The following is a 21,946-nucleotide window of genomic DNA, read 5'->3' as shown; positions in this document are numbered from 1 at the left end:
CACCTTTTTTGGCCACAGCTTCCCTGGCTGCTCTGGCTGCTTTGTGGTAGCCTCTCCCTGCATGATTTGTGGGTATAATTCCAAAGTGTTTGCTGCATCCAGCTCACCTGGCTGGCTTTCCCTGTCAGCAGCAATTCTACAGTGTTTTAGCACTGATCCTTGCATAGATAATACCCTTTATTAGAGCATTTTTTGTTGAATCAAAGCCTTGCACTCGTTTTGAAAGCCAGCATCTTTTGCAGACTTCATATTTCAGTGATACATTCCAGACTTTTCCAAAGAGCATTGAGATTGGATGCTAAAAATGTTACTGGTAGTTGTTCAGAACTTTAATTCTAAAACACAGCTTAAGCCATGAAGAAATCTGTGGTGATTAACTGAATGTTTCTTGCTGCTTGGTTGAAAAAGGTCACTCCTCCTTTTGTGCCAGTTTTCAGATATTTCCAGCATTATTCTTTCCTTTCCTAGGTATTGTGCCAAACACCTGGAAATGCAGTTTCCAGATCTGCATCTTTAGGGTATCGAGTGTGAGTGCACAATAAATAGAGTGATAATTTAATATCAGTGTGTTTTGCAGGGCGGGCTTTGGCAGGTTATTAGTAACCTGCCAGTGGCTCTGGGAGCATTCTGTGTGCTCCAGTACTGTCACACAGGATTTTGAGCACTTATAGGTGATTCAGCCTCATGCCATACAGAAACACATTGTAGGAAGGAAGAATGCTAGAAATTAAAAGTAATTGAGGCTCTAACACATGACAACAGAAGCAGTTTGGCTTCTCTTTTCTGTGACAATCTCCTGCATGTAAATTGCCAGGAGCAATATTCTTTACTCGCTTATTCCAGCTGAAGGATTTGCAAAGGTAACTAATTTCATCCTCTGATTCACTCCTTAGAAATCCCTTTTTTCTTTTCCCTTCCAAAAACATAACCTGAATTCTTCTAATTTGTCATGGTGGTTATTTTTGGGGTTGGTAAAATCTTGAACATTACCGGCAGAATCATGTGCATCGCTTCTTGTACTGTTTGTAACAGAGCCCTGTTTTGAAGCTTGTTGTTGTTCTGGAAAAATATTACAGGCTGCTGAAATTACCTTTAAAGTGCTTAGAAATTGCTGATAAAATGCATAAATTACTTTCTTTCTGGTCTGTGTATATCCTTGTGCATGTGTGAGACTGTTCATACACCTAAGACAAGAAGTTACATTCACATTGGTGCATGTAGAGACACTCAGATACAACATTTCTTAAATTCAGTCAGGCTTTGTCTATTTGGCCTGTGCAATCTCTGGCACCCTTCCCCTCAACATATATTTGTTATTTCAACAAATCATGATACTTGTAGACAAAAGGCTAAACAATTTTAATTTACCTTCAGATGAAACAATGGCATAATGACATATCCAGGGAATTACTTTCTGCACTTTGGTCAGGTTTGGGGTTTTTTTTTGGGGGGGGTTTAATGCCTACCATGCAATGACAAAGGTTTATTCTCCCTTTGTTCTTTTCAGAGTGCTGCAGCAGCTCCCAGCCCAGTGCTAGGAAACATTCCCCCAGGAGATGGCATGCCAGTAGGTCCAGTACCACCGGGGTTTTTTCAGGTATTCAGAAAAAAAATTATGATTACAGGAATTTTAGGATAGAAAATCCTCTGTAATACTGTTTGCAAGTCTGTAGAAAAGGTCCTGTTCTGAACTATGTCTCACTGTGTGGTGCAATATTTGAGAGTTTATTTTTAAACAGAAGTGGACAGGTGAGAAGGAAGGGACCTGACTGATGAGTATTTAATTTATGAAGTAGTACAGCACAGAACAAGAAATGCTGCCAGGTTTTAGCAGAGATAAAAAAACGCAATATTAAAATAATTTCTTATGGTAATATACATAACATTCCGTGGAGATTTTAAAGTCAGAATGTTGTTGGTTGTGTTCAGCTCTGTGCTAAAGCCACAGGCCAGATTCCTCAGCTTCCGTGGGAATTCAGCCCGGGCTATGCAGAATGTCCCACTGAGCACTGCCCTGCACCTTGAAGATCTCAACCCCAGTGCCTGAAATGTTGAGTCAGGGGTTTAGACCATGTGCTGCTTCTGTTCAGGTTTGTCGTACGTGAGCTGAACATCCTTGTAGCACTTTGGGCAGTAACAGTACAGGATATGATGGTGGAAGAATTGGCATTTTAGTGCAAGCCCAGCATGGTATTTGTGACCTGACTCTGCACTGCTCCCAGGCTGGGCTTACATCTCCTCCTCACCAAAACTCACTTATTTTCCTCCACATTGGCAAACTGAGGCTTGATTTGTAATACATGAATGAAAAGACACTTGGAAGTGAAGTGGAAAATATCTAGCTGCTGCCAGTCTCAAAATTCTTGGGAGCTGGCAGAACTCATTAATTAATTTATTTCTGCTTTTAGTGCTTTGAGCAGCTGGTTAGGTAGGCTCTTTTGCACATAATTTTTGTCTTAATTTTTAGATTATATCAATATTTCACTTTTATTTTTTTTTGAACTTCAGCCTCCCACTTCAGTTGTGATGTCAGAGGAATTAACTTTTTTGTTATTGTCTGTGATGACTACTAAGATGGGGAAGGGGCACAGATAGGACAAGTGTGTGAAGCACAGAGGAGAGAGTAACTATTTTAACAGTTTTACAGAAGGAGGATGTGGGAGTTTTGTTTTTAGAAGTGTGAATAGACTTCTAGCCACTCCAGATCTTTGAAGATGTAAGAAAGACAATCTGATAGAAAGTTGAGTGCAGGTAAAATCTCATTGTATGCCAGTGTCTGACTTGAAACCACATCATCCTCCTCTTTTTACGAGGCCTGAGAGTGAAAAGGAGCATTTTCCAAGACATTATTAATTCTTGCTGTAGCTGTGTGCTTAAGAATACATGTAAGTTTGGAAATCAGGTGAGGTAGTGGGTGCGTTGATGTGTTTGGGAGCAGTCCCAGCAAGGGAGCTAAGCCAAAATCCAGAGGGTTCCATCCCAGTGGGAGCCTGAGGTGTGTGAGGCTGTGAGTGCAGACAGCTCTGCTGCTGCCGTGGGTGTTGTCAGGCAGCACTGGGTGCCAGGCTCTGAAACCTTCATCAGAGCTCAGCCTCACCAAGGTCAGCGTGCCCCAGGACGAGGAAATGTGCTGGCAGACAGAGCCTCCATGTGTGAAACTTGAAAATGGAGGGGCATCATCTACTGCTGTGAAACACAGGTGAAATCACAGGCGGGAAAGGGGAACTCATGGTGAAAACCTCGTCCTTCCTTCATGGGTGCTGCTGTTCTGGTAGGCCTTTACATGGACAGGCTGTTTCTCCATCCTCTCCTGCAATTCCTCTGATCCCAGAGTAAAACAAACCACAGAGAACAAGCTCATCTGCCTTGGTCTGAGAGCTGGCAACCCTCATTCTGTGGAGCTGAGACCTGCCCCTCACACCTGGATTATGACAGCAAACAGTTTGTTCTCCAGAGTCAGTCCACATGGGCAGAGCAAGAGAGAGGTGCTTGTGTCTGTATTTAGTGCACTGAGACTTTGCTCCACAAAAGCCTCGTAACATTTTAATTCCTTTAGCCTGAAATTTATCTGGAAGGTCACTCTGGAATGTTAAATGTGCCTGTTGTTGCTTTCAGGAGTTGTTTGGGTTGGGCTGAGCTGAAGCTGCTGACAGCCAGCACCTGCCAGCTTTGCTTGCAGAGCTCAGGGGTCACAGATGATGTAAAGTAATTTCCTCCCTCTTGCACTCATGCTTTGGGTGGGCACTGAGCACTCACAGGGATGTAAGCAAGGTGGGATCATTGCTGCTGCAGTGGGCTCTTACAAGAGCAGGGGAGTGTCACAGTCCAGGGTGGGAAATGTGCTGGGAGTGAAGAAACAGCAATAGGCATCACTTTGGTTGGCCCTGCTGACTTCTACCATGATTTTTGAGACACTTATTTTTTATAGAAGAAAAGGAATATATTTTATTTAAAAAAAATAATGCTAGTGTAGCACATGGAGGTAGAGAAATACAGGAGAATTGTTGTTTCTCAGACAGTATGTGGTAAAACTGCTCTGTGTAAAATGAGGTTTTCTCATGCAGGTAGACCATTAGCACTGATGTTCATTAGCAACCTGTGGCATTTCATGCCTGTATTGCAGAGGTAGAAGTTCTGCAGCCAGCAGTTGAATTAGTCTTGTATCCCTCTGTAGTTGTACTTTAATACTTCAGTTCAGGTGAGGGTGATGGTCACTGCAGTGCTGACTGTCCAGAAAAGTGGCACAGTGCAGGGAGGGTGGTGGGGTTGTACGCAGCTATTGTCATCAAATAAATGAGGTTTTGGGGTTTTATTTCATTGTGGCTTTTTTCATTTTTAGGAAAAATTGTTTGCAGTGTCAAAAGTGAAATTTGAAAAGTCAGTGTTTATGTGGAGTTAGCATGTACCTCAGTTTCCTCCCTGGTGTATTTGTGTTTGAATGTAAGTTCATAGACACATACTTCTTGTCTTCATCTTCTCTCAGTTTGAGCAGTAGTGGGACTCTGGAAATAACTCTGTGAAACAGAAACTGAACCTGCTCTTGGTTCATTGAAGCAATTGAATGTGTGGAGCACAAGAGTTGTGCCATACAGGACTCTTTAACTCCAAATAGTATAACCCAAACAGCTGCTTTGGGCAGCAGAAGTCATGAAATTATACTAGATTGCATAGAGGTGAGATTAATTTATTTGTACACGTCTGAAATGCCCAACCAAACCCAGCCTGAGTCTGGAAATACCTCATCCTTTTCCAGCTGTCCCATCTATAACATCCTGGACATGGAGCTAAGGTGTGAGGAAGGCACTTAGCTGCTGTGATAATAAAATTAAGTAATTTGGGACATTTTATGAGTAATTTTTGGACATTTTTAGTCCCACATCATTTGTTAGTTTCTTCATATGGCCAGTCATGGATGTCAGTGTGACCTGCTCTTTGTCCTTGGTTCTGGAGCCCTCTCTGACCCTGACATAGTAACTGAGCAACTCAAAGACTGAGTAATAATAAATAATTACCTTTGGGTCTAATGTTAGTGGATGTATATAATGTCAACAGCCACAGCTTTATACAAGGCTCTTACAAACTCATTTACAGTGAGTTAAATCTTCCACTTGTGATCAAAGGTTCAGGTCATAGAATTCAGAGACTTTCAGGTTTCCACATCCAGTCTTGAAGGTGCAACTGCTGCTCTTCAGGTACTGAGGACCATTTCCATCCTGCTCTTCACTGATATTTTAAGGTAGCTAAACAGTTTTAGAGATGCTATGTTTGTGGTTTTGCAGACCATTTGATCCTTGTGGACAAGTGTTGGTGTTAGTAAGAAAATGAGCAGAGGCTAGAGGCAAGTTTGGGAGCATGTGTTCATTGAGGTGTTTGGAGTTCTTAAAAAGAATGTAAACTATTTATTTCACAGGCTTTTATTTGCCTTTTAGTTAAATTTCCAGTTTTAGCACTCCTAAAGGCAAAGTTTAAAACAGGGCAGCGTGGAATGGTTTGGAAGTTACCTTAAAGCCACTCGTGTTCCAAACCCAGCCATGGGCAGGGGCACTTTCCACTGGTTCTCCAAGTTACTGCCACCCAGCACTGCCCAGAGCCTGCCCCTGGCTGCTGCTTCTGCACTGCAATTAGGAGAAGCACTTAAATGTATGTTCAGTTAAACCCCAGTTGTCCTCTGCTCCTCTGTTCCCTGGCTGTCCAAAGGTTTGGCTGTGTGAGGAGTGTGCGTGGTTTTAGAGGCACTCGCCTGGGAGACCCTGCTGGGAGTTGTGGGGGAAGCAGGTTGTTCTACAATTGACAGTTCATTTGTGTAATTCGGTAATTCTGTTAAAAGTCAAATTCTAACACTTGTCTGTACCTTTTCACACATAAGTGAAGTGCCCTTTCTTTTAAAAACATTACTTTTTTCAGCACATTTGTTAAAATCTCTTCTAGTTCAACTTAACCACTAAACATTATTTCCGTGGTGCCTGTGTTTTCTAAAGGGCTTTTCAAGTGGTTGGCTTCCTTCACCAACTTCAGATCACCAGATAAACTTGGAATGGCATGGGAGAGAAGTGTCGACACCATGTTTGAAATACAAATGTTACATATTCCTCTTATATAAAGAGAAAAAAAAAAAACAACAGCCCAAACCCAGCCCTGCAAAGTAATGTGAGCCTGTCTTGCCATCTAGTGGCTGCTGCTCGTGCTCATTTTACTTCAATCCATATTTTTCTCAAGTATTATTTTTAGCCTTGTTTGCCATAGTAGAGCTGACCTAATGCTTCAGGAGAGCATTATTACAGTAAGGCAGATGAGCAAAAACGACTTTATTTTCCTGCCTAGCATTACTATTTGAGATACAAATATATATCTCAAGTAGTGAAGTTAGGCAGGAAAAATAATATAAATGTATATAAAAAAATGTATACATATAAAACCCCTTTATGTTGGTTATATATGAATATATGACAAATACATATCTACCAGATGTAAATAAATATAAATCAAAGTTTAGCACTGAGTTAAGTGAGAATCAGCAAAGCCAGCAAATTAAAAAGTAGTAACATGCACCTCCTGCATTTTGAAACAGAAATGGTGAACTACTTACACATGAAAAGAAAATGGATTTGTAAGCCACTGTGTAAGGCTGTAAAATATCTCTGTAATGTACTATTTTAGTTCATAGTTAATACTGACCGTATTTACAGTAAAGTCATGGCATGACACATTGTTAAAAAATAGAGTTTGTATTCCAGACCAAATAAATGCCAGCATTTGGTTAAAGCAGGTAAAGGAAAGAAGAGAAGGAGGGAGGAATCATTCCCCCAGCACCTCTTTAAAGCCATTTTGGAGTGAATTGTGCCCTGGGGGTTGTTATTTGTAGGGGGAAGAAGGAATCCCCATTCCAGCTGTGGAATGTCACAGCTGGAGCCAGAGGATGTGCTGTGACTCAGCCTGGTCTTTGCAGAAGCAGCACTTGTATCTCTGTCAGTCTAAAAACTTCTTGTTTCTTTTGGAACCCCTTGGAACTCTTTAAATCTCACAAAGCCTCCTGGTTTTCCAGAGCTTTCCATATTTTATTTGCCCCCTTTCAGCAGCCACACCTCATTACCTGTCCTGGGATCCATCACCCAGTGCTGATCCTCCTCCCCATTTTTGCAGCATTACCTTTCCTGTAAAACTGGGATAGTTACAAACTGTGACAGAAGGGCAAAATTAGCTGGATTTGGCACGTGCTCACAGCCAGCCTCAATTCCAGTGCAGCAAGTTGGGTGATTGCAGGGGAAGGAGTGAAAAGTTAAAGATTCTGAGCAGGGCAAATACAGGGAAGTGCCAGAAGCTCGAGAGCCATCCTGGGTTGTGAGAACATGCTGATGGGAGAGTGAAACATCACCAGGGCCGCACATGCAGCCTGTGAGCAAAGAGAGCAGCTTTGGTAGCCTGGAGAAACTTTGAAAATAAGATTTTTAAGGCGATCTTTTCCTCTCTGAATGTATATAGTTCATGTTGGTAGGAAGAACTTTATTTATTGTATTTATGGACTCTCCTTGGTTTGTCAATGCACCCACCCCAGTAGAGCAGTCTAGGAATACTTAAATTCATAAAATTATTATTCTTTGCAGATCTGGCATATGTGCATTTTTGTCCTCAGCAGCATCAGACTGCATTTTAAAATATTTCATTTTTTAAATTATTTTGACTTGTAGCACCATGTGAGAGGGTACTATCTTCTAGAAAGATCAATAAGTAGTTTGTGGTTTTCTTCTGTTTGGGTTCCTTTCCCTAAATACCATCAATAAAGTCAACTTCTAAAGACTAAAGTTAGCCAGGATCCCACCCTGCAGTTGTGGCAATACTTTTACTGTTCATAACTCTGGGAACAAAATAAAATTGCTCAGCTTGAGGAATTAATCAGCTGTTCCAAAGAATCAGCCATGTATCCTAATCAGCTTTATCAATCTGGGGAAAATGCTTTCAGTCAGCTGTCTGGATGATGTCTTGAGTTGTAAAAATGCAGGGATTTTTATTTTGAGGGCTTTTAAGGTGATACATCTTAGATGTTCTGACTTGTCATGCTTGAAATACTTTTTTCCCTTTTATTTGCATTTAATACAATTAATTTAAAAACTATTTACCTCATATAAGTAATACTTCTTGCAAAATTTGAATTTCTTGCAAAAATGGCTTTAAATGTCATGTGCAGAACTTAGCAACTTTCTGTCCCAATTATGAAATCTTGAGCTTCAGATAATTATGTTCCCACAAAATGACACAGATGTAATAACAGTGCAATTCCTACAGATCACCTGAAAGCAGACCTGGCTTTCAGCATCTCAGACAAAACATTTTGTTTGTGGCTTTTCTGGTTGTTTTTGTTTCTTTCTTTCTTTTAAGCACAGAATTGTTCCTTCATTTTTCCACACTAAACAAGTGTGTGTTGCAGTGTCCTTCCATGCTCCTTGACCAGTGATAAAACTTTAAATTTATTTTAAAAGCTGGTATTGCTGTAACTTGGAATTCTGGATGTGGAAGAAGCTCTTCAGTTTCAAAAAAAAAATTGATCTTATTCTGAATTAAATCAGATCTCTTACTGGTGCTATTTATAAGTTGTCATACTCCTCTTACAAAACCATAATACAGGAATTATTTTTTAGGGATGTTTTTCTGAAGCACAGAGGAGCACTTACTTGTGGAAATGGGTTTTGTCATCAGGAAAGGCCAATGTAGAGAGAAATCCTCTCTCAGTGCTGAGAATAACACATTTTAACATAAAATAACATAGATAAAATCAGCTGTTTTGGTTTGCACTGGTATACTGCTAGATGTGCAGTGTACAACCCAAATTTCATCTCTGAAATACTTCAGCAAAAAATAATTTCAGGTTTAGGGCTGGTTAAAACTAAAATGCATTGATGAAGAGTGTCCTGAAACTTGGGTGATTGCTACTGCTGAGGGAGATGCCAAAAAAAATCACAGAGGAAACTAAAAAATAAAAGGCAATGAAATGAAAAACGAATTGCAGGATAACTTGGGTAAATTAAATTCACACATATTTAATGGTTCCCAATGGTCCTCCTAGGAGGGCAAACCCCCTTTGGTTTGGGAATGGGAGATGTAGGTGTAAAACACGTCTAGAGCATTTCCTAAAACACTGGAGTCTTAAAGAGATATGTTAACATATTATTTACCCTTGTAGGAGAATGAAATAAAAATGGCCAGCAGTCTTAATTTTTATCATTTTGATACTCATGCTAATAATCATAACAGTAAGTGATGCCAAACCTTTTAGTAGAGTTTGAAAACCAAAAAGATGAAGATGAATTGTATTTTACACAGAATGTATAACTTGACAACTGATTTTTAAGCATAGAGGAGAACAAATATTTTTAGTTTGTTTCACTTGTGGTAATTTAAAACTTTTAAGTGGATAGATGGAAAGATTGGGTCATTTTCAGAATTACCAGAGGAAATGCGATCTTGTCTCTTGCAGCTTGAACTGTTTTCCAATACTTGCACCTCAAGTAGCAGCACAATTAATTTAAGATCACTTGTTGTGTGTACAGATAAGGTCTGTGGTTCCATTTTCAGTTGCTAGGATAAGTGGTGTTTATGTTTGTGCTGTAGGTGGCTGAGTTATAAAAATCAGTTATTGCCATTTCAGTCCTTCTCCACACCAAGTGTGAAGCTGTGTCTCACCATGTGATTTTTAATTAGTGGTCAGTATATTTACGGTCAATTAAGTCTCAATAGGAATTTAAATATCCAAATATTTAAATATTCTGGGCTGTGGATTATTGTAAATTTTACAAATTTATCTGAGACAAAATGTGATTGATAAATGTAAAGGTATAAGGCAAAGCAGGATAAAAATGTCATGCAAGAAACCTGTATCTGGAAGGAAGTAAATTACACTCCCAGCTTTTGGAAGGGAAGTAAATTTAAGGAAACAAGAGATTAATTGAAGTATGTAATGCTTGGTAGAACAGTACTCCCTGAATTCCTTATTTCACCACTATTAGGTGGAAGTGAAAACTGATCCGCATCATGTTTCAGAGTCTCCAGAACAATTAAAAAAGAGAGTAAGAACTGTATGACTGGCAGAGAAACATCCCAGCCTCTGTGCCTTTATGACATCAGCTTTCTGCTGGATACTTTCTGTAAAATCACGTTTTCTGGCACCAAAATGTGGGCAGTGAGGCCATTGTGCTTCAACATTGCTTTCTCAAACACTTTCCCACTGAGAAACTTATTTTCTGTTGTGTTGGGAACTAAGAAAAATAGGATTTTAGAAGATTTTGAAGTTGCACCTCTCAGACCTGCATTAAACACACAGGTTATGAGATACCCTTTGCTGTCCCTGTACACAGATGGGTTATTCTTGAGCAGAGAGATAACAAACAAAAAAGTGCTGCAACTTCTGGCACCATCATTCAAGTTCCTGAACTTGCCTTTCTTCAAAGTACTTTTAGCAGTTCAACACGAAATGTTGCTGTCAGAGTGGGAAGCTTATTACATTTTACATTTCACATCTTGATTTTATTTTGTGTCATCTTTATTATTCTAGTATTCTAATACTTTCCTCCTTTTAGGTATTTGGGTTTGTTTTTTTTTAACCTTCACTGTAAGTTGGTTGGCGCAAATACTCTGAGATGACTACATGAAAGGTTTTTCTTTTCTGGCTTCTTTTTCACCCAGTTTAGTAGAAGATTCTTCTTAATTTGCTCTCAGCTGCAGGATTGGCAGCCTTTAGGAAACTTTTTGTGATGCCAAATTAATGAATTTCATACCTGTGGGTAGGAATTACGATATATTGCTGCCGAGAGATGTTGGTGGCATCTCCATCTCAGCATTGGCTTAGATCTGGCTTGCTTGTCTGTTTCTTTGTTTTATTCATTTTTCATTTTTAGGGTTTTGTGGGTTTTTTTGTTGTTTTTTTTTGTGTGGTTTTTTTTGTGGTTTTTTTTGGGGTTTTTTTTGTGTTTTTTTTTTGTTTGTTTGTTTGTTTGTTTTTTGTTTTTTTGGTTGGTTATTTGGGTTTGGTTGGGATTTGTTTTGAGTTTGAGGGTCTTCCCATTTGTTTTTGTGGTTGCTTTTTTTTTGTTTGTTTGCTTTGTTTGTTTGTTTGTTTTGTTTTGTGTTTTTTTGTTTTTTTTTTTTAGTTTTAGTTTTGAGGGATTTTGGAGAATGTTTGGTTTTCTTTGTGTAGGTTGTTTTTTATTAATTGGATTGGTCCTTTATGTGTCCTCTGGTTTGTTTTTTTTGTTTTGTTTTGTGTTGTTTGTTTCATTGCTTGGGTTTTGCTGGGGTTTTTTGTTTGGTTGGGAGTTTTTATTTGGGTTTTTGGAGGCTTTGTTGGTTTTTTGAGAGAGTTGTTTGTCTTTTGGGGGTTTGGTTTTGTTTATTGCTATTGTTTGTTTGTTTGCTTGCTTGCTTTTGGAGTGCTTTCTTCTGCTTTTCCAAATACCTTATCATGTCTGCAAGTTCTTGAACTCCATTGGAGAAGTTGATTTTAGTCCCTCTTGTCTTCTTCCTACCCCACAATTGAAATTGCCTGCTGCATTATTGAGTATTTTTCAAGCTTAACTCCAAGACAAATAAAGAGTCTGTCTTCCTGAAAATTCAGTGTGAGCATCCATTTAAAGTGCATTTAAAATGCTGAATTTTAGGCTGAGGCAATAGGCAGAAATGTGCAAGTCTTCAGCATGCAAACATTTTATTTTCACCTTCAGAAACAAGATCTGAGTAACCAGGTCAAGGTCTGTGGGCACTGGTTTTGATTCAGTCCCAGTATTCTGAGTCCAGTAAGTTCAGGGGTGTTTGTGCTGCAGGAGAAGGAGATGAAATTGCCAAGAAGTCAAGGAGAGAGGGATGCCTGCTGTAAGGAATGGTTTCTCCCTAATGGACATTCCAGCAACTCCTAATTAAAGAGTAGGAAACTGAAGTAAAACCAGTTCAGAGACTAAATGCCAGGTGTTCTGGAAGTGACAAGGGAAGTGGTGAATAAGCACATGGCACAAAGCTTCTGCTGCTTGAGTTTGTCTTTCAGAATCCTGTGCTCAATAATGTGTGTGGGGACTTGAAAACCACTCCCGCTGCCATGAAAAGCTGAGAGTATTCAATACATTTTCATTAAAATGTTGGACTGAATTTCTTTGTTGTCTTGAAACCTCTTAGTAGAACCTTTCTGTGGACAAACAATATATACAATACACAATATGATATATACAATATATTGGTAGTGGAGAGGGACAAGTTCAGTCACTGACACAAAAATTAGAATATTTGAGTTTGTAATGGTAACATTTTTGTGGTAAGCCAAACCATAAGAACTACTTGAAATCTGCTTATCACTGATTGCAGCTCCACCTGTGTGTAAGAGGAATACAGATACATGAATATTTACAGTATATAATCCTTGGAAACTTGGAAGGAGTAGTTTTTTATTACTATTTTTTTTATTGCTATTGCATATCAGTCGGCTGGTTCTGCTCTTTAAACATGGCTGAATTCAGAGACAGTTCAGGTTTCCCTTTTTTTGAGCTGCACAGCTGTAAATAAAGTTGAGTTTAATTTGCTGGAGGAGAAAAGTCAAACCCAGGGTTCTCACTGGAGTGGCTGCACTGGGTTGACCTCTGTGGAAGTGGTTGAAATTCTAATTTCCTGACATTTCTACTGTTTCACAAGGGCCTCGTCGCATGCTCAGCTCTTTCTCTTTCTTATCAGAGCTTCTCACCAGCAGAGAATGCACAAAAGAGCCTCCCTCTTCTACAGCACATAATTTCAAGTATCTTTTTATTAATCTATTCACAACTGTTATTGAACTTTCTTCTCCAGTTTGTAAACCCTCTGTACTTTAAATTGCTTTCTAGCACTACTTTGAGTGCATGTTTATGTAGGTTACATTATTTCAGCTTTCATCTGATTCCAGGATGTGAAAGGTTTCATTAATTTATTGATGTAAGATCATAGGAAAAATTCCAGTAGTAATTATTGGTAAAATAATTGCAGTTTCTCTGCTAGCTATTGCTAGTCTAAATCAGTCTTTTTGTCCCTGTGCTCAGACACAGCATACTTTTATCTCTTAGTTTTCTTCTGGAGCTGTAGGTACTCCTGCTTGCCAAATCCATCCTCTTCATCTTCTGTTTAGTCAAATATTTATGCCTTTTTCCTGTAGATTTGCCACTCATCTTTTTAGATTTCTAGGCTATTGCCACACTTTGGGGTGGAATGAGCTGAGAAGTTAAATGTTTTTGCTGCCAGTGCCACTCGATTACCTGGGGGCCTGATCCTGTTTGTGGGCTTTGAGGTAGCTCAGGGTAGCCAAGAGCCACCAGAAACTCACAAGGTGTGGGTGGTGTGCCAGATTTGGGTATAAATTGAGCTCAATTTACGCCCAAATCTGGGTATAAATGTAATCGAGAGATAGATCCAGTGTGTGAGCAGGGAGGATGGCAGGAGTGCAGCACTGAATTGACATGGTGATTGAAACCAGCAAAATTCTAAATATTTGCATCATGAACTAGAAATCTGTGCCCCCAAAGGTTAAATTTTGTGTTGCTTTCCACTGTACTATGAAGAAACGAATGCAAAGTATTTGTGAATTATTTTGATCTTCCTTACCTCTGAACTCTCCCAAGAACATTTTTGTATTGCTATTCCAAGATTCCATCTTTCCCCCTTCTCCAGTGGAAAGTAGAGATGTCTAATTATGGTTTATTCTTCACAATTAATGCTTTAAGTTTTTTATATTCTGCACTTACAAGTGCTGAAACAAACTGTTAAATAATTTATGCTGATAGATGGGTTTTTATGCTAAACATTGTGGAACAATGTCCGGAGCTCTCAGTGGGAGCTCTCAGGCTGGATGGGTGTGAGCGTGGCAGTGGCACAGGATGGCCTTTACAGGATGAGTGGGATTATTCAGCAGTGTTTCTTCTTCTCCCTGCAGCCTTTCATGTCCCCCCGGTACCCTGGAGGCCCAAGGCCACCTCTCAGAATACCCAACCAGGTAAGGCTGAGGGTTCTGTCCCTGTGGTACTCAGTTCTGTGTCAAATCCTTCACTCCCTGCCCATCTCTGCTGGACATACAAATTATATTTGTTCCACCATAAATATGGGGATTATTGATGAGAAACAGGTCTCGTGAAGTGCTCTATGGCTCTTCCAGACACTGTGAGGAATTTCTAAAATGCTGAATTTCCAGTTTTCTCTCATCTCCATCTAAGGATGTGCAATACCAGCAAGACGAAGATGAGTAATGAGCTGCTGTTCGTCAGCAGGGACCTTTTTTGGCCCATCTGTGAGAAGAGGGTTCTGGAAGTAGAGAACATTTGTGTTTTCAAGTTCTCCATAGTGCAGATAGAGGAGGAGAAAGAGTTGTCAGCAGATGAAAAGTTAAAGAGAAGCAGACAGAAAACCATCAGTGGAGCTCTGAGACGGAAACTAGGTCATTTGCAATATTGGAAAAGGTAGAAAGGATAAATGGAACAGGTAGTTTGGTTCAACTTTGGCTTCCAGGACTGCCTTTCGATTGTCACACTATACCTCAGCCTCATTTCTGGCCATTTTTTATATTTGTGTAACACACTTTCAACAAATTTGTCATTACTTTTGACACACTATCACCAAAAGTTATGAAATCTACATTTCAGTGAGTTGAATGTATCAGGTGGCAAGATTTCTCCAGGTATTGTTCTACTTGGTGATGTTTGGGATCAGGTAAAGTTACCTGTACCAGGGCACTAGGGGACTTAATTAGCCTTGATGAAGTGATCATCTGTACAGTGTCATTAGTGGGGTGCACTTAATATTTGGTAACATTTTTCTGCTGTAACTCAGTGCATTCCTGATTTTTGCACTTCCCAATAGTCTTAGCCAGAGGTGTCTGAGCCCCCCGAGCCAAGGGTTTGGGTTTCACACCCTCTGTGCCTGAGCTCAGCGAGTCCTGGCAGGTGGGATGTGGTGGCTGGAAGCACTGCCAGCCTGCAGGTTTGGTTTCAGAAGGATTTTGTCTGCACGCTGTGGTATTTTCAGTCCAGAATGGAAGATAATCACGTAATCCCAGCGAACTGCAGCTCTTGCTGCATTCACAGTTTGGCAAATTCACAAACTGCTTGTTTAGCAGCACTGACATTGCTCAAGGTACAGCATGGATGGGCAAGGTGTGGAAGCAGTAAACTATTGTGGTGCTGCTTTAAGACCCTAATTTTGATTAGGTGGTAGTTTGGACCTGGGATTGTGGAAGGGGTCCCTTCCCAGGACAGAGGGGTTGGAAGGAGATGAGCCTTAAGGTCCCTTCCAACCCAAACCATTCTGAGATTCTGCTCACTCAGGATACATTTTTACTGAAAATATGATGGTGCTTTGAAATGCTAAATAGCACCTCATGGATCAGCTACAAAGATCCATTCATAAAAGTGTTTTCCTACTTGACCCAGCTGCAGGTAAAATCCTGTAAAAATGCGCTTTAAACCTAATTCAGTAAACCCAGAGGGCAGATTAATGTGGGAATTTAAAAGCATGTTAACTCTTGACTCAGAGGAAACATCCAGGAATTAGGAATGAAACGTGTGTGTTGTGTCTTTAACACGAATTTCAAGGCATTCTGTGGTTTTATGCTGTGTTTTCCCTGCCTCAGGCCCTCGGAGGTGTCCCAGGGAGTCAGCCCCTCCTGCCCAGCGGGATGGACCCCACACGGCAGCAGGGTGAGTGTCCTCACAAACTGGCACCTTTCTTCCTGCAGTTCCTTAGGCTTTTCTGTTAATTAGAAAGAGGTGGTTCATTAAAAGTAGCTGTAGAAGGTGATTGTGTCTTGCATAATTAAATAAGTTGTGCATTGCATATATAAATATAATGTATTTTATATTTTGTTTGCAGGTCATCCAAACATGGGTGGGCCAATGCAGAGGATGACTCCTCCAAGGGGAATGGTGCCATTAGGACCACAGGTATTTTCTACAGATGGGTTATCCTTAGTGACAGGCCTTTATTTAGTCTGTATTCTCTGTCTTTGCATAGCATGAAGAAGCCCAGGACTTGTTTCCATAATCTTTTTTTAAAAACAAAACTCCTCTTTTACAAAAAAGCATCTGTTCTAAGTTGCAGCTATACAAAATAAAAATGAAAAATCTGTAATTTTCATTAATATTTGGAATTAAAAGAAGAATCCCTTCACTTGCATTTTTTAGAAAAGTTTGTGTTGTAATCAAAGACTGATATTGGCAAGGACAACCAGGAGTGGAGTAGGTGTTTCCTCCTCCTCCTCATTGATTATGCTGTTTAGGAGGAAAAGATTAATATTCTGTAACTTTGACAAAAATACCTCTCCAAATTCTGTAAAGTTTTTCTGTCATCCACTGTTGATCTACATTTTGGCACGTGCAGCAGAGATTTTAGTGTGAAGTGAGATGTCCAGGCTACCATTTGTCCCCATGTCCACCTCGAGCATCTCTGTGGCTCTGTCCCAGAGAGACAAGGCAGGGGACAGACTTTATGTCCTGATGCACCCTGGAACACAAATCCAGGAGGCTCCTCTGTGTTTTGTCAGCACTCCAGTGAGCAGCACGTGGGTGGTGGTGTTCCTCACTGGTGCTGCCAGTGTTTTGTTTCACAGCGTGCTTGTTGTGCCCACACTGTGCATTTTTGCTTCCCCATTTCATATAATCTCCCTGGTGGCTTCTTGTTTGAATAACAACTAAATTCTAAATTATTGAATAGCTTTGTTGTCCAAGTGTGTTCACAACTGTCTGCACAAATTTGGGTCTTCTTGCTATAAGCCATTTGTGCAGTACTTCACAGCCTCTACTGAGTGGCCAGCAAAACATATATAAATATAAAATAAATTATTTTTGCTGTTTTTTTATGTGGCCCTGAAAAGTACTGGAAGTAAAAGAGAAGCTCTGCTGTGCTGCCATGTGAGATTGAGCTGATCCTTTATGTAGAACCATTAGTCATGCAGCAGGCAAATCTCATGCCACTTTTTATGAGGATAATTTTTTTCAATTTTTTCAGTGTTTTTGTAAGCTTCTTCTTTCTCATGCTCAACATCCTAACCTACACAAAATTCAATTCTATAAAATTTAAGTTCAGAAATGACTCCATAATTGGATCACCAAATACCTGGGCTCTGCAGAGGGCATCACTGATCTGAAAGGACACTTGTAGGGTGGCCCTGGTGGCAGTGCTGTTATTTAGGGCAAAGGAGTAAATCTTCTTAGGATTAGCAGTAATTACAGGTGAAAGATTGTCAGGTGAGACAGTGCTTCTATTCCACTGAATAAAAATAGGTATAATTTATATTTTTGTGTAAGTAGTGCAGTCAAACTTTGATCATGATATCAGGATATAAACTCAGATTTTATGGGTGTTGGGAATTTAAGTTGTTAGCATTGCTAGGACATCATTTACCATATTGAATACTCCTAATTTTGATTATCACAGACCTGGGGTAGTGGAAAGTGTCCCTGTCCAGGCCAGAGTTGACACTGGATGGGTTTCAAGGTCCAATCCTGGGATTCTGTGATTTATTAGAATTGAATCACGGAAAGAGAAATATAATGGTACATTAGAAAGGTTATATCATGTGGTTTAATTTTATAGAAACATAATGAAACCTAGGTAGAAATAATGCCATCTGGTATCTCAGAATCTTAGTAGGGGGCTCTGATTTTGAATTGCCTTGGTTTAGAAGTTGAATTAATTATAAAACCTGTCCTTTTCTGGCCATTAGCCTGAGCTCAGTATTTATAAATAGTATCATTCCCCCTGAAACCAAGTTAAACATTCTTAGCCAGTTTCTGTTCCTTGTATTGCTTCTCTTTGGGGTTAATGATCCCAATTTTTAGTCACCAGTCAGGGAATCCTGAAAGCATGAATGGCATGGCCTGTCCTGGCAGCAGTTGCACAGGGATGTCATTAACCTGCTGTCCTTTCTTTCCCCCTCCTCTTTGGTTTTGTTTTTTTGTTTTGTGGTAGTCTGACCCTTGGTTGTCGTTGCAGAACTATGGAGGTGCCATGAGACCCCCTCTGAACGCTTTAGGTGGCCCGGGGATGCCTGGGATGAACATGTAAGCACAACACAAATCCTACTCTACCTAGAAAATGCCATTATTGCATTGCAGAAGGAGCAATTGGGATAGACAAGGCAAGGAGAACATGCTTTGATGACCAATAAATCCAATTCTAAGAAGTGAACCCACAGTCTTACAGGAGCCTTGGCTGTCCTAACAAGTCTGTACAAATTCTCAGTTTTTTTCACAGATAAAACTTCAAATACTGGGAATATTTTGTTGATATAATCACTGATATATCCTTGTATGCATTTCTAAAAATTATATTATTTATATTTCTACTTACTAAATATCTTGTGAGGAATGTTTTTGCTCTGCGGAATAAATCACTACTTAATTGTAGCAAAGTACCCTTTGTCTAGAACTACTTATAAGAAAGAGAAAAACATGATTGATTTGAAAGTCTTCCTCACCTGCAGTTCTTATTTCCTTAAATGCACTTTTTTCCAGTGTAAACAGATAAAGGAGCTTTACAGATATGAGTGTATTTCTGTCAGTTTTTCTGTGTATTTCTGGGTCTGAAAAATCATCTGGTAAAAATAGATATAATCTGAGTTCAGATTTATTCTAAACATGAATTTAGCCATGGCAGGGTGTTGCACCTTGTATCCCTGAAGACAGCCTCCCTTTTAAATGTATAGAAATACTTCCAATGTAACACTAAGAAAGCAGTAAATGTTTCTGTATGCTTTTCTCATTATCATAGATACCAATTTTTACTCTAGTTTTTATAGAAAATGTAATTAAGAAATCATAATTTTCATTTCAAGTGAAAAGTTACATCTGAAGAAGTCAGAGAGGTAGAGAAGTATATAATGTAATTTTTAAATATCCACCATATTTCTAATTGGTTTGGATTTCCAGACATGCATTGAAATCTTTACGCCAATAAATTAAAATCAGAAGTTATGTGTTGCTGTATCATATACATCACATATAGCGATTTAAGATAATTCTAGGAGCCTTCCTGAGGGTAGGCATTTATATTTTTCAATTAAACTGATGTGGAAAAAATATTTAGACATTTGAAATTCAGTGTGAGTCAAGTATAGGCCCCGTAGAGGTTTTCCTCAGCATAAGACTGTATAAAAAAAGGAAATCAACTTTACAGAAGTAAATTGAGGGATAGATAAGATAGTTTGAAATTATTTATAAATATAAATGAGAGTTTACACAGTGTTCTGTATGACAAAAAGATTTCCCGGCCTACCAGAAAGAGAGAAGATGGATTGAAGTACTTCTATTGCTGCTTTTTATAAACACATTTTATCAAAGGGTGGTTGTGAGTCAGGATTTTTTGGATTGTATTTTCAGGACATGAGAGTGTTTCCCTACTGTAAATTTACTGCTGTTCCTGAAATTGTAGTGTTGCCTCAGGCTCAGGGCTGGCCTGGGGGCAGTGGCAGAGGATGAACCCGAATGTGCTCCCCTTACCCAGCTGGGAAAATCACATTTCAGCTGTACACAAGGATGTCCTTTCACACCTGAGTGTTTTCTTTACATGGCAATTTCCCACTGCTCTGTTCTTCATTTTCTTGGGTTTTTGGCAGTCTCGAGTGCAAAAATGCTCCACAGAAACAGCTGCCATTTAAGATCCAGCTTTTCCTCCTTGGAATGCAAAGGGAAGCTGCTTTGGTTAAGAACAGACTATCTGCCAAATAAAATGTACAGTTTTTGTGGGTGAGAAAGTGTTCCTTGTGGTCAGAAATGGCAGCCTGAGGGCTCATAAGGCAGCATTTCAGCCCATACAATCCACAAATGCAGCACTGCTGGGGGATTCCTTGCTTTGTCATCAGTAACACCATCAGACTTCTGTTGGACGCAGCTGATGCCCAACCCAGGTTCTTCCACAGAATAACTTCATTTTAGGCTGTAAGATGTTTCAGTTGGAACTTGGCATAGTCGTTTTTAGGAAGATTTAATGTCTCTGCCAGTTTTTGGAAGAAAAAGGCAGATTTCAGGGAGCAGTGTTACATTTCACTGGTGATTTTTAACACCCTGTGTGACCTGCAGTGCTGTCTCAAGCACTAAGAATATCTCAGTCATGCCTCAGATTTAAAAAAAAAAATATAAAAGAAAAAGGTGTGATTTTGTCTTTTAACTTCAATTCACAAACTCGAGTCTAGATGTTTCATTTCCTGACAGAATATATTTGCCTCTTGGGAAACTGGAATTTCAGACTTATATTTTTTCAAGCCAGGATTGACACTTACAGGACAAACTCTTAAAAAAATTGCAGAAAAAAAAAAAATTGGTCATAGCAACAGAGACATTGTGAAGTATTTTGGAATTGGTACTTATATGATTATGTTTTATGACCTTGTTGGTGCTTCCAAAATAAACATTTAGTAAAAGACAAAAGACCTGCTTGCATGGAATTTAAAAAAAAAAATAAAAATTGCAGTCTGGGGATTTTTATGTGTGTTTTATAAGCATTTGGCTCCAGAAAATCCATGTGGTTTTCCAGCAGAATCTGCTGCAGTGATTTTTAAGTCTATACTGAAAGCTGTCCAATAAATCTGAAAATTCCAACAGCTTTTTAGATGAAAGGTGAGTTCCCATGTCTCAGTGTGTAATTTCTGAGTTTCCACACTCCTGTGGCTTAACCCAGTTGTGTTTTTGAGTCAGTACATGTAATGGAAATGAGTGTGAGGGTTTGGGGTGAAAACAGACTTTTAATTGTTGTTACAAATATCCCTGATTTTTCTGAAAGAGATGATTCAATAAACCAATGAAAAATTAGAAAAAGAACAGCAAGGGAAAAAAAAATCAGTTAATATTTCATTATGTGTTTATCAGCAGAGGAGAAATTGCTGAATATTTGACCCGAGGAGCATTTCCCTGCTCAGTCTTTCATTGAATGAAGCAGAAAAGACCATACCAACATTCTTGATTTCCAGCATTCCAACAATAAAGGCAGTGGAAATAAATACATTTTCTGTTAATTTTTTTTGAGATTGTTCCTTTATCATTTCATCAACAATGTAATAAAAAAATAAGATACAATATTAAATCCCTTAGGCAATGTATGCTCTAATAGTTTTTATTTCTGCAAGATTTAGAAAACTTTCAGAACTCATTAATAAAGGGTGATGTTTTCTCTCTGTTTCAGTCTCTCTCCCATGCCTGGTGAGCTGCAGTTGTTAATGTTGCTTTTCTACAGCTAATGAGGCCAAAAGGCCATTGAAAATGTGAAAGTATTGTCATGTGCTCTGCTTCTCTGTTGTCAGGGCCTTCAAAAAGTTATTAAATCTTGTTTGTAAACAAGCAGGAGCTCTTGGAACTCCCAGAAATAATTATGTGTTTGGGACTGATTTCTCCACTGTGTCTGTGACCATGGACATTTTACCTCTGCTGTGTCTGAATCGCCTCTGGATTGTTAAGAGATGGAGCCTCACACCCAAAATACTTTTCTGGGTTTAGCTGAGAGTGAGAAACTTAAAATAACAGCTAAAGTTAAACCCCTCTGAGGGTTTTCTGGGTGTAATAGATGAAATTTATTACCACAGCTGTTGTTAACATCATAGTCATCATCATCATCCTCCTCACCATACAGGGATCATAGCAACGTATTTGTGTGGCTTGATTGTCCATAAATTAGGTGTTCCCCAAACATTTATTAGCTAATTGCACAAGTTTTGCTAATGAAACCTGACTGTACTGCAGTATTCTAGATCCCCAGTAAATGAATGCATCATTCAGTACTTCAGGCATGTGCTTAATTATGTGAGCAAGATTACTGGTTTTATGGCTGAGCATTTATTTATTTTATGACTTAAATTTATTTTCTGAGTAGTAAATAAATTAATCAACTCACCAAATGATTGAATAGCAGTGCAACAATAAAAATTCTGCGCTTGCATTTTAACTTTGTGTAGTTATGCTTTGTAAACACACTT

General features: G+C 39.2%; 1 protein-coding gene across 5 annotated transcripts in view; it reads left to right on the top strand.

The window, feature by feature from the left end:
* The window catches only part of SSBP2 (single stranded DNA binding protein 2), a 125,117-nt gene that overhangs the window by 90,858 nt on the left and 12,313 nt on the right, over positions 1 to 21,946 (top strand). For 2 of the 5 annotated variants that reach the window (XM_085567184.1, XM_021551803.4), the window contains exons 5-9: positions 1,508 to 1,597; positions 13,928 to 13,987; positions 15,617 to 15,683; positions 15,856 to 15,926; positions 17,953 to 18,044. In XM_085567184.1, the coding sequence (XP_085423310.1) occupies positions 1,508 to 1,597; positions 13,928 to 13,987; positions 15,617 to 15,683; positions 15,856 to 15,926; positions 17,953 to 18,044 (380 nt within the window). The remainder of the gene's footprint in view (positions 1 to 1,507; positions 1,598 to 13,927; positions 13,988 to 15,616; positions 15,684 to 15,855; positions 15,927 to 17,952; positions 18,045 to 21,946) is intronic. The other 3 variants (XM_021551804.4, XM_021551806.4, XM_021551805.4) reach the window with 3 other exon arrangements.

This window comes from Lonchura striata, chromosome Z (assembly GCF_050655825.1).
Source record: "Lonchura striata isolate lonStrDom1 chromosome Z, ASM5065582v1, whole genome shotgun sequence".
Lineage (NCBI taxonomy): Eukaryota > Metazoa > Chordata > Aves > Passeriformes > Estrildidae > Lonchura > Lonchura striata.
Note: the sequence above shows the minus strand (reverse complement) of the source record. Positions and strands in the feature narration are given on the sequence as shown.